General features: G+C 51.3%; 6 protein-coding genes across 6 annotated transcripts; 3 read left to right on the forward strand and 3 right to left on the reverse strand.

The window, feature by feature from the left end:
- Positions 1 to 889: 889 nt before the first annotated feature.
- YCK3 (casein kinase I homolog) lies at positions 890 to 2,284 on the reverse strand (the record flags this gene model as incomplete). Its single annotated transcript, XM_076685699.1, has 1 exon — positions 890 to 2,284. One exon carries the CDS (start codon positions 2,282 to 2,284, stop codon positions 890 to 892), a length of 1,395 nt encoding a protein of 464 aa, XP_076539990.1.
- A 1,779-nt stretch (positions 2,285 to 4,063) lies between these two features.
- RPP1 (RNA-binding RNA processing protein RPP1) lies at positions 4,064 to 4,711 on the forward strand (the record flags this gene model as incomplete). The annotated part of the gene is made up of 1 exon (XM_076685700.1): positions 4,064 to 4,711. One exon carries the CDS (start codon positions 4,064 to 4,066, stop codon positions 4,709 to 4,711), a length of 648 nt encoding a protein of 215 aa, XP_076539991.1.
- A 445-nt stretch (positions 4,712 to 5,156) lies between these two features.
- CPT1 (cholinephosphotransferase 1) lies at positions 5,157 to 6,487 on the reverse strand (the record flags this gene model as incomplete). Its single annotated transcript, XM_076685701.1, has 2 exons — positions 5,157 to 6,352; positions 6,454 to 6,487. The coding sequence occupies 2 exons, from the start codon at positions 6,485 to 6,487 to the stop codon at positions 5,157 to 5,159; spliced, it is 1,230 nt and encodes a 409-aa protein (XP_076539992.1).
- A 1,804-nt stretch (positions 6,488 to 8,291) lies between these two features.
- TAD3 (Tad3p) lies at positions 8,292 to 9,176 on the forward strand (the record flags this gene model as incomplete). The annotated part of the gene is made up of 1 exon (XM_076685702.1): positions 8,292 to 9,176. One exon carries the CDS (start codon positions 8,292 to 8,294, stop codon positions 9,174 to 9,176), a length of 885 nt encoding a protein of 294 aa, XP_076539993.1.
- Positions 9,177 to 9,419: 243 nt separating this feature from the next.
- TRVA0_028S00188 (uncharacterized protein) lies at positions 9,420 to 10,466 on the forward strand (the record flags this gene model as incomplete). The annotated part of the gene is made up of 1 exon (XM_076685703.1): positions 9,420 to 10,466. One exon carries the CDS (start codon positions 9,420 to 9,422, stop codon positions 10,464 to 10,466), a length of 1,047 nt encoding a protein of 348 aa, XP_076539994.1.
- Positions 10,467 to 10,807: 341 nt separating this feature from the next.
- On the reverse strand, positions 10,808 to 11,245 carry TRVA0_028S00210 (uncharacterized protein; the record flags this gene model as incomplete). The annotated part of the gene is made up of 1 exon (XM_076685704.1): positions 10,808 to 11,245. One exon carries the CDS (start codon positions 11,243 to 11,245, stop codon positions 10,808 to 10,810), a length of 438 nt encoding a protein of 145 aa, XP_076539995.1.
- Positions 11,246 to 11,962: the final 717 nt, after the last annotated feature.

Here is an 11,962-nt window from a genome sequence, read left to right on the forward strand (position 1 = left end):
AGGGTCTGCCAAAGGAGGTTGAGCAGGAGCTTGGTGCTCGACGAGTCGACTCTCTTGAGGAGATGCTTGCCCAGTGTGACATTGTCACCATCAACTGCCCACTGCACGAGTCCACCAAGGGTCTCTTCAACAAGGAGCTCATTTCCAAGATGAAGCGGGGCGCCTGGTTGGTTAACACTGCCCGAGGTGCTATCTGCGTCGAGGAGGACGTTGCCGAGGCTCTCAAGTCTGGTCAGCTCCGAGGCTACGGTGGTGATGTGTGGAACCCACAGCCAGCTCCAAAGAGCCACCCATGGCGAACCATGCGAAACAAGTACGGTGCTGGTAACGCTATGACCCCACACATCAGTGGTACTTGTTTGGACGCCCAGATCCGATACGCTGAGGGCACCAAGAACATCCTGGACGAGTACTTCTCGGGCCGAAACAACTACCGACCACAGGATGTCATTGTCATCAACGGTGACTATGCCACTAAGGCCTACGGTCAGCGAAAGTAATCTGCTCCCATTTTTGCATATATTGTATCATATTTTCCTATATATTTGCTAATACCGGTAGAATACTATATCCAATCCTAACAATCGTTTACCATGTTCATATAAAATAGGATATGCCAGGTAATCCTGTAATCAGTTGATCCTGGGGGGCTAGCCCCCCAGAGGCACCGCTCCGCGGTGGGTTCTGAAGAGTTGTTAAGCTTTAATCCTGGGGGGTTGGGGGGTTCCCCCCAACTACGGGATCTGGGGCAGAGCCCCAGGAGAAGCCTAGAGATGAATTGATCCTGACGGGCATGCGGTGGTATTGGTGGATTGTACTATACAATATGAAATATAAGAACTAAATATTTAAGACGAAAGGAATTATTAAAGACGATGAAAAGAGTAAATTAGCCGCAGCAGAAGGAGTTGATTTTGGACCAGAAGCCGCGCTTGGGCTCGTCGTGCTGTTGCTGGGAGTACTGGTTCTGAGCGTAGTGCGGCTGTTGCTGGGATGCGAGGTTGGCAGGGAGCGGCTGTTTCTGCTGGAGCTGCTGGGCGGACGGGTAGGCGGCGCCGTAGCCCTGCTGGGAGGCCGTCTTCTGGAGGCGCTGCTGGGAGGCCGAGGGAGGCGGAGGCGGCTGCGAGGTGCGGTTACGGCGCGACTTGGACGAGTTGCGGAGCAGAGCTGCGTTGGGCGGCGGGGGCGTGTTCTGGTGTCGCGACGACACATGCTGCGAGTGTCTATTGTTTGCCGCCGCGGCGGCGGTGCCGTTGGGAGCCGTGTTGTTAGTATGGTGGTGGTGATGATGGTGATGCTGCTGGTTGGGTGGGTAGGCGTGGCCGTATCCATGGAGGTTTGGCTTCTTGTTATTGACCGAGTCCCAGCCCTTGCCTCCATTGAGCTTCATCCAGTCATACTCGCCGTCTTCGGCCTGGCCCGTCTGCTTAAGAGCGTCGGTGAACAGCGAGCGCAGGTAGTCGTAGTCCGGGGTCTCCTCGAAGCCCAGGTTACGCACGTACGTGAGGTACGTCTCAAGCTGCTCGGGGAACCCGTCACACAGCTCTTTGATTGGTGTCGTCTGCTTCTTCTCGCCAATCTTCTCATACTTGAGCTTGTTGGAGGGCGCCTTGAGCCCCTGCCATGGCAGGCCGCCGCGCAAAAAGTACATAAACACGTGGCCGAGCGCCTCGAGGTCGTCTCGCCGCGATTGCTCACGTCCCAGGTGGGTGTTAATGCTCATGTATCGCGCAGTGCCCGACAATGACTTGCGTTCGCGGTATGGAATGTGCTGCTTCGTCTTGGGGTCTCTATACTGCTTGGCCATGCCAAAGTCGACGACATAAATTAGGTTGGCCGTCTTGGTGCCCGGTTTTCCAATGAGGAAGTTGTCCGGCTTGATGTCGCGGTAAATAAGGTTCTTCTCGTGGATCGTCTGCACTCGGGAGAGCATCTGCTTGGCCACCATGACTACTGTCTTTAGCGTGAATCTTCGTCCACACCAGTCAAACAGATCCTCAAGACTTGGGCCCAGCAGGTCAATGACCAGTATGTTGTGCAGACCCTCCTGGCCAAAGTAGTACACGTTGGGGATACCAACGCATCCCACGAGTATCTTGTAGGTGCGGTACTCATCCCTCAGTTGCGGCGCGTCCGACTTTCGTGGTTCAAACTTGATGGCTACCTGTTGGTTGTTGAGCAGGTTTGTGCCTTCAAAAATGACACCAAACGATCCTTCACCGATCTTCTTGCCCACTCGGTAGTGGACCCCGACCACGTTGGACGATTGGATATGCGAAGACATCTCAAATTACCCAAAAATAAAAATATTAAAAAAAAGACAAATAATCGCAAAAATTTGTCGTGTCTCCGGTGAAAGGTGTATCCTTTAAAAGGCGTGTATCCCTCACAAACAAGTGCCTTCAAAAGATGTATAATCCTTCAAAAAGACGTATAATCCTTCAAAAGACGTATAATTCTTGAAAAGACGTGTAATCCTTCAAAAAGAGGTATAATCCTTCAAAAGATATATAATCCTTCAAAAAGACGAATTCAAAAACACGTATAATCCTTCAAAAGACCTATTATCCTTCAAAAGACGTATAATCCTTCAAAAGACGTATAATCCTTCAAAAAGACGTATAATCCTTCAAAAAGACGTATAATCCTCCAAAAGATGTATAATCCTTCAAAAATTTATAGGCCCTCAAAAAGCGTATGATCCTTCAAAAGATGTAAATATCCCTCAAAAGGCGTATGGTTCAAAAAAGATGTATGCTTCAAGACGTATTCTTCAACTGTCCAGTATTATTCAAAATACCCGATCAAGCTCAAATAGTCCTGCTGTGTATAGGTCGTGTACAGGTCGTATATGTGACCGATCCTGGCTAGCCTTCTTCTTGTCGTCACCCAAATACGGCAGCCCCCAATAGATCTATACCCCCTAAATCGCACGCAGCAACAAAGGAACGACTGGGCGAGCCGAGACGAGAAAAAAGACTCTTCGAGAGACCGAAAAAAGAATAACCAAAAAAGCCAAAGAGAAAATAAAAAGCCCTGGCTCGGGGATATATAATATCGTACGGTGGAGGTTTTGGAAGGGAGGCAGGAGAGAAAGGCTTAACCCTTGGGAGGAAAAACCGCACAAAACGCAACGCAAGGCGGTGACTAAAAAAAAAAGGGGGAGGGGGGGAGGAGGAAGTGCAAAGTGGGTGGAATGAGCACACACGAAACGACACACAAGAACGGACGCCGACCGAAGCCCTAATATCCTCTGAAAAACTCGTTGGACACTCGCTACTTTCACACCTCTTGTTCAGATCTCACTCCAAATCCAATCTCTCTCGTCCTTTTTTTAGCACCCCTGAACCCCCCCCTCCCCCTGCCCCCTTTTCCCCCTTACAAAGCCCCTACAAAAAGTCCTTTTGTTACGGCCCTGCGGCCTCTCGTCTCGCGGCTGCAGCATTCCGCAGTCGAAAACGGTAGGAAACGGCGTAAAAGCCGCATTTGGGACCACTAGCCGCGCGCCGTGCGGCTGCCATCTCTTCCTGGGGGCCCCCCAGACCCCCCGTAGCTCCGCTTCGCGGAGGGTCCTGTAAAGATGTAGTGTAACGGGGGGTTCGGGGGGCTGGCCCCCCTACTATGGGGTCTGGGGCAGAGCCCCAGGTGTGTATTGTTCATGTAGACTATTACTCAGATCCTTGTCGATGGCGGCGCACAGCCGCGCCACGTGCGGCGCTAGTACCCTGAGCTGTACAGCCGCAGTTGGTGCGGCTGCCGCACTTCCTGGGGGGCCAACCCCCAGACCCCCCGTGGCTCCGCTTCGCGGAGGACTTGTAGAGATGGTTTATTCAGGGGGTTTGGGGGGCGAGCCCCCCAACTACGGGGTCTGGGGCAGAGCCCCAGTGTAACAGGCAGGCTGGTGGATGGTGGTGGTCGGGGGAGAGTGCACAGCCGTGCGGCAAAATCAATGAGTGAAAAATATTGAGATAGAGAGAGAGAGGACGAGGAAGAGATAATGGTGTTCTATGACCTGAACATTCCGTATAGTGGGAATGCGGCGACAGAGGTTGCTCAGTTGACGATGGCGGCGAGCCTGGGGTACTCTGCGGTAGCTCTGGCGGTGGTTCTGTCGAAGATCCCCAAGAACTACGAGTCTCCGATCACGGCGGATGCTGTTGCTGCGCTGAGGCACAAGTTCCCGCAATTGCAGATATACACGCGGGTGACGGTGGTGCTGGATGACTCGACGCAGAATCAGAACTTCCAGCACGTGTTCAGCATGTTTGATATCGTCGCGGTGCGACCGCACACCGAGAAGGCGCTGCAGTCGGCGGCCACGGCCCTCGACATCGACCTCATCTCGCTCGACATGGCCCATCGGCTGCCGTTCTTCCTCAAGTTCAAGACGGTGTGCGCCGGTGTCGACCGTGGCGTCAAGTTCGAGATCTGCTATGCCGCAGGCGGCGTCAAGAACCCGGACGCAAGACGTCATGTCATCACTAACGCCCAGGCTCTCATTAGAGCATCCCGCAGAAGAGGACTCGTCATATCCTCCGAGGCGCCAGACGCCCTCTCGCTACGCTCGCCCCACGATATTACCAACCTCGCAGGCATCTGGGGGCTCGATCATATGCGCGCCAGGGACTCTGTAGCGGCTGCCGCCGAAGAGGTCGTCCTCAATGCTCAATTGAGAGCCAAATCATACAAACAGGTCGTCCTCCCGGTTTAATCCTTTTGTTAATTGCATTCTAATCATTTCACCTTGTCTTATCTTTCTTCTCCTGGGGCTCTGCCCCAGACCCCGTAGTAGGGAGGGCCAGCCCCCCCCCCCCCCCCAGGGAGGTAGCAGGCTTGTCTCCTGGGTAGTTGGGGACTGGCATTGTTGGGGCGCTAGAGAACTCCAGAGAATAGAAAATGAGAATCATGGAAAACCTATAGCTTTATCGCATTGTATGGTCCTTCTGTGGAATCTATCATCCAGCTAAGCGGCTTTTGGGGGACTGTTACGGTGGTTATTTGGGCTGATGAAATGTCATATGTTAATCTCTCAATGTCGGAATTGTGCAATTGAAAGTGATGAGGATAAACAGGTGAAGGGTAGTCATATTTTTAAGTGTATCATAATCGTTAAAGACTCGTCTCAAGGTTAATCTATAAATGGGTTGTCCAATGATTTAGACAATCTTTCCAATCGTAACGGCGTTAGGGATCGTGAAGCAGTTGATTTCTAAAAATTCGCACAGGGTGCGGATAACTTTGGTAGCGTACTCCAGGAAGTACGCCATAGAAAAGAGGCAGTAGCCCCACAGGTATACCAGCTCAAAGGACTCCGAGAGCTGGAGCCCGAGGCGTGGCAAAATGTCAAACAGGAATGCGCCCCAGAACAGAGGAAGCATCGGTAGCGACCAGTAGGGGAACTCCTGCTTGGTGAGATGGGCCAGGATAATTGAGGTCGTGACGCGGCCAAACACAAACGACATAGTAACGGTGAACAGCACCAGGTGGTTATCACGAAGCAGAATACTGTAAGGGCCGGTCGTCCAGAACCACACCGCAGTGCTCATGGACGCAATGGGCACCAGCTGCCACAGCGTCTCCTTGAACGAGTCCCTCGTCTCGCCGTCTCGCGCCGCGCAGTACACATGGTAGACACAGAACGGCACATGCGCGAGTACGACACTAGCGCCGAGTGCAATGACCCAGAATTCCTTAAGCAGCATTGTATCGCCAACTAGAGCCCCCAGAAGCGGGCTGACCGAGACAGCCGGCTGCTGCCAGACCTGGGGGCCGGCGACCGCCGTGAACAGCATGACGGCTATAGCAATGACAATACCCTCAGTGGGACCATTGACAACCCCAAGGTAAAGCACATGGGTGTGAAAGGTCTCCCAGGTTGACAGGTACATGGCCAGGCAGGTGCTGAAGATAGTGAACGCCGCGGCCTCGGACGGGCCCAGGCCCATGCAGGCGCTCTGGACGAGCCCACCAAGCGCGCAATTGAGCGAATCGAGCCCGTGGTCGAACAGCTCGCCTAGCGGCGAGCTAGTCCCCGTCCTGCGAGCCTGCTTGCCGTCGATATTGTCCATCGTCTGGTAGGTCCACAGTCCCAGGGCAAACGAGATGTAGACCCACGCGGGGGCTTGCGAAGTCAGATCCGGGATGTAGATGAGAATGCACAAGATGTTGACACAGATACAGGCGAATCCAATGAGCGTGATGACGTTTGGCGCCAGCCACGAAGGCATGAACTGGGCCGCCCACGTCCAGTATGGGTTCAGAATGTACTTGGACAGGTAGGACTTATCCACCGACCGATACCGGTACGACTTGAGATGGATCAGGGCATTAGGTTTGAGAGTAGGGTTCTCACCTATTGAATATTTCGCCTGTTAGCGTCTTCCAAATCATCAACTTCCAAATTATCTACATTGAAATTTTTTTTTTTGGAAAATTCAGGGGGAGTAATCTTACCCAATAATGAGTCCTCGAAGTCGAGGAGGCCCATAGCAGCTGCAGGAGTCTTGAGAAATATGGTGAACGTTTTACGGCAAAGCAGCCTGGCCCTCTGAACCGGTCCTTTTCTTTACACACCTGGAGAGAGAGAGAGATGGTCAAAGTGTATAGCAGGTGCAGGTCTATAACGCTGTTCTTCCATGCAGGAGCGAGTTACGTCTGCGAACGTGACAGCTGATTGATGGAAAATCTAGCCCCAACAATTAATATCTCCGGTGCTTAAGGTATATGGAGTATTATTTGAATAGCTGGACGAGTTTACTGCCGGATTTGAAATTTTTGCATATCTGAATCTGTTTACTATCTTTTTCTTCATCGGGTGTGTTCGGTTAGAATTGATGGCGTCTCACATACTGAACACCAGTAACCTAATACGCTGCATCGGACTTTATATCTTGGACCCTTCAGTATACTGTAGTAGTATCAGCTGTAAAATATCAAAAGTATATAGAATTGCCAGGTAGCATCCCATATGACAATTACTTTTCTAAATATTTTTTTCTCCTAGCAGGACTTTATTGATGTCAATTACAGATCGGACGAACCCTTGATTAGCACTCCGAGAGGTGGAGCCATTGTAACGGGAGGGGATATTTTGTCACCGGAGGCAATACATTTGTAACCGGAGGCTATGCATCTGTAACCGGAGATTGTGCATCGGTAACCGGAGGTAACGCCCCCCTGTAACGGAAGATGGCACCACTGTTACTGGAGGTGACGACAAGAAAAAAATAACCTCTCCGAAGGCCTGCGCCCCAACAAGGTCTGTCCAATAATCGCAACATGTGGGATCCAGTTACCTTGACTCAAGTTATATTCCGCCATTCAAAGCTTTTTAGCCTATCGTTAGGCAGATATAGATCGTGCCAACTGTGAGATCCAATTGATAAAAAAGAATGAAATTGCCATGGTTTGAACGATTATGGTACGTTGGTACCAATATATAATATGCGCTTTCACTATAAATGTCCTGAATACATTTCAACAGGATGGTCCGGGGGACTTGCCCCCTGGGTCAGTTAAATGAGCTGTTTACAATGCACTACTGTATATATCCTAAATACATTTCAACAGGGGGGCATCCGGGACGACTTGTCCCCCTGGGTCAATTCAATGAAATATTGTAGTACGCAGTTATGGTGGACTCTTACTCTGGCACGCCCGACCAATGACATTCATATGGTTCCAACTCCCGGTAGCACTTAATTAATTACCGACATCTATGACGTACGTAGTATTACCTCGTCAGGCATAACACAGCATTACAGGTCATTGACGTAACTGTTCTAACTGGTTGGAGTTACATGTACTTGCAAAAGCACTCTGACATAGTTGTACAAGGTCAATGAGACTTTCATTAAGTTATTCAACGCCTTAGAAATCTCGATCGCCCATGGGAATAACCGAACGCTTGTGTGAATTTTTGAAAACGGTTGTGAATACAGTAATATGTATGAGCGTCCAAAGTGCATGGCTTTCATACGAGAAGCACATTATCAGATACAAACAGTAGCCTACCGGTAACTCAAAGTTTGAATTCTCTACAATAAAGGATCCTTATTTTATAAAGCTAACGTAGCAGTCCAGGGCCACCCAACCCTCCGCGTAGCGGAGCCACGGGGGGTCTGGGGGGCTGGCCCCCCAGGAAAGCCAGCACTACGGTTCCGGTCTACTAGCTAATACCTATCACAATGGAGGGTGCTATTTACCAAGTGCGGTAAGGTGTGGTGATGTCGAGGTGAAATTTTCATGCGCGAGACACACACACTCACGACAACCCGGATCAAATAGATAGAATGGAGCTCATCAAGCCGTCATTAAAACCGCCATACGAGCTTTTGGACGTATGGACCGTGGTGATTCCGGCACGCCAGTCGAACGTCGTTCTGAACCACCTCAAAAGCCGTGTTGAAGAGGTTCACGAGATCCCTCACGTCAAGCGGTTTGTCCCCGAGACGGAGCACGATGGAATCAAGCACCTGCGCATGATTGTGTGCACAGTGGATACTCTCCCCGAGATAGAAGACGCCGAGCGAGTCGTTCGTGGTATCATCCCCGAGGCGGTAGTCGAACGGAGACAGTGTTGCCGGTACCAGGCGTGGACGAAGCCGGAGGCTGCTGAGTGGTCGCACCGGTCGGGATGGCCCATCATGTGGCGCGGTAACACAGCAGCAGTAGATCCGGTGCTCAGCGCGAGCGATGTTGAGCGCGCGAAGCGCCATCTGACGAGAATTGCTGATTTGGCCCGGTCAGTTGGTGAGCCGCAGAGAAATCAGCCCATCGTCGCATCGCTGGTCGACCCGGCATCCGGCGAGGAAGTGACCACCTGCTGGGACGAGCGGGGGTCGAACCCGCTAAACCATAGCGTCATGCGGGTCATCTCGCGGGCGGCCGAGCTGGAGCGCCAGAAGCGATCCTCCACCACCACCGAAAAGGCCTACCTGTGTCTGAACCTCGAGGCCTACACGACCCACGAGCCGTGTACAATGTGTAGTATGGCGCTGGTGCACTCGCGCATTGCCCGGCTGTTCTACATTGAGCCGCAGGAGTCCACAGGGGCCATTGACCCGCACAGCACGGGCCTATGCGTTCACGCGCGCAAACAGCTCAATTGGACCTATGACGCCTGGAGGTGGACCGATCCTGAGGTTCCTGGCATTGAAGAGTCCGTCAATGCATGAAAAACAAACCATACATGCATAAACACCCCATAACTATTCCGCTCCTTGCCAGATCCCCTTTGGCTCCCCACTGGGCACTCGCCAAGCTGGGGGATACAGTATACTACAACTATGGAGTGCGGAAGAGGCCCGGAGAGGGTGTCGCAGAGGTCAATGGGCCGATTGCGACGGGTTGTCGTATAAACTACCCCTGTGGACCAATTGGGCCTGGAATTTTTTAATATTTTTTGTGAAACACCAAACATGCCGATCCGAGTCCCAAACTCACCGCCCATTCTCAGACTTGCGAGCGAGCATTTCAGACCTTTGGCAGAGGAAGAACCGTTTGCATTACCAGTGCTAGGCTTGCTCGAGTGTACCATGCCGTCCAGACCGACCCACCGACGGTACTCGAGCCAGGTCCTCTCGGGCTCAGAGTTCTCGGACCAGCACTACAGCACGCCTACCAATAATAAGGGACCACCGCCTTTGGCACCTCCTCTGGCAGCGATGGACATCAATGTAGAGACCCCAGTACGCCGAAATACACAGCGACACAAGAAGCACCGCTCATCGATCTCGACTTCTTCGTTTGGCGACGCTTTTTTCACTCAGACTCCGACTTCACCCACTAAGCGATTTCGTAGAATAGACACCTCGCCTGCAGGGCTACACCGCCACAAGGCTTCCATGTCGTGCTCCGAGTCCTCTTCTGGATCGAGTTCGCTGTTTGAAGCGGCCGAGCTGTCTCCAGGGAGCTGTGCGTCGCCGTATATCTTCACCCAGCCTAATTTGCAGGACGTGTTTATTACGCTGGCCCATAAGGAGCGGCGCGTTCTGGAGGCGAAGGAGGAGCTAGCCATTGCCGAGCGAGAGCTTCAGGCGTTTAAATACGAGTGGCGTAACGTGCTCAATACGCCGTCTGTAAATGTATCCCCGTCGCCCATGTCGCCGTTGTTATTGGAAGAGAACGTACCGCCAGGGAATTCCATAGACACAATTGTGTCTGGTTCATCGTCGTCTCGGGGGCTGAGGAATCGCGCAAAACGCGTGGTATCAACGGGAAACGGTCGTCGTGCTGTTACGGGACTGGGAATCTACGGAGGGGACTACTACGAACCTCACAGGCTGCGCGAGGGCACCGAGCAGGAGCGGTGCGACCAGGTGTACAAAAATGCTCTGGAGCTCGATTCTGACGACGAATACGAGGATTCTGGCTTTGATGAGCCGGGTTCGACGGTGGGCTCGCTTGTCACGACGCTCAAGTGGGCCATTAAGAATACTTTTATGCGACTGTGGTATGGCGAATAAGTCTGCCTTTGTAAACTAACTCTCCTCTTCTTATTTATACATAGCTTATGATCTAATGAAACGCTTATGACCATTATAATTAAATCGCGTTGTATAGGCCAATCATCTAACTGAAGAGCTATCGTTATGATCCGCCGGTCACCCAATTGAAGAAAGCCTAACGTTCTTATGTACATCACCTAATTGAAGAAAGCTTATATCGGTTACTCTGTTTATATTGTATTTCCAGGGGACTGTTACTCTGTATATGTTGCAATTTCAGGGGACAATTACTCCGTATGTTGTATTTTCCAAGGGACGGTTACTCCGTATGTTCAATTCCCAAGCGAGGATTACAAGGTCTACTTAGAAAGAGCCTGATCAAGGGCTAAAACGTCCTTCGTCGCGTCGTGCAAGATTTTATCCGTCTCCTTTGAAGAGCCAAAGGTCAAATCATTGAGCTTCTCGACAACGGGCTTCACGTGATTCAGCTTCTCCCTGCGGCTCGCGTCAAGCCTGGCCCGCCTCACTTGCAATTCCTTGAGCAGCGCTGGCCCGAGTTCGTTTTCCTTCTGCTCGTCGCTGGCCTCCGCTGAACCGGGCTTATCAGGCTTGAAGTTACGAATGTTCTCTCGCACTTGGTCGATCCGTTCTTCGTCTACTTCCGAAAAAGCCTCGTAGATGCCATGGGCCGAGTCGGATGAAACGTGTTTAAGCACGCTCCTCGCGTAATTGCTGTATGGCGAGTGGTCATATATGGACGCCTGACCGGTGAGATAACTATCGAGCTTGTCCTGCATCGTGTGATGGGGATCGGAAGAATGATCAAATACGAACATCCCATCCCTACACCGGTATGCTGTACAAAGGGGGGGAGGGTCTTCACTTACTTCTACAGATCGCCTTGTTTAATACGCGTACCATAAATCTTTGGTGGCTTTTCGTAGAATATTTGAAAATTCCCTGTTTTGGAAACTCAGGGGTAGCTATACATTCCAGGGCCACATTCCACGGTTCACTGCCCCGTTCGCAACGCATTATCAATATACTACGGACATTCCTCATTTCCTCCCCTTGTTTAGGTCTTACGGTAGGCTTACTAGGTATAGAAAGAGGATATATGCGTAAAATGAAGTTTTGGAGACTCAATGGATTCAGTACAACAATGAGTTGTGCAGTGCGCCAATGCTCCTGCAATCGCACAACTTTTTTTCTTGCTATAACGCGCTGAATTCTCACATATCAATGAAGACAATAGGTCAATTGCGTGTCACAGGATTCCTACTTTTGTTATCTTTTTAAAAGGTTCGTGCATCAAGAACTCAAGCAGCCAATTAATAATGCATGCACGGAAACCGTCGCAGCCGCGTGAGCCGCACGCAACTGTTAACACGGTACCATTACTTGAGCTTTCACGGTTACCAACGAAAAGCCAAATGGCGGTGCGCTGATGTTCAAAGCATAGAATGAACTTTTCGAATTCAATGTATATAGTTACGTGGTTATTACAATTACAA

This window comes from Trichomonascus vanleenenianus (assembly GCF_965637985.1).
Source record: "Trichomonascus vanleenenianus strain CLIB 3782 genome assembly, contig: TRVA0_028S, whole genome shotgun sequence".
NCBI classification, from domain to species: domain Eukaryota; kingdom Fungi; phylum Ascomycota; class Dipodascomycetes; order Dipodascales; family Trichomonascaceae; genus Blastobotrys; species Blastobotrys vanleenenianus.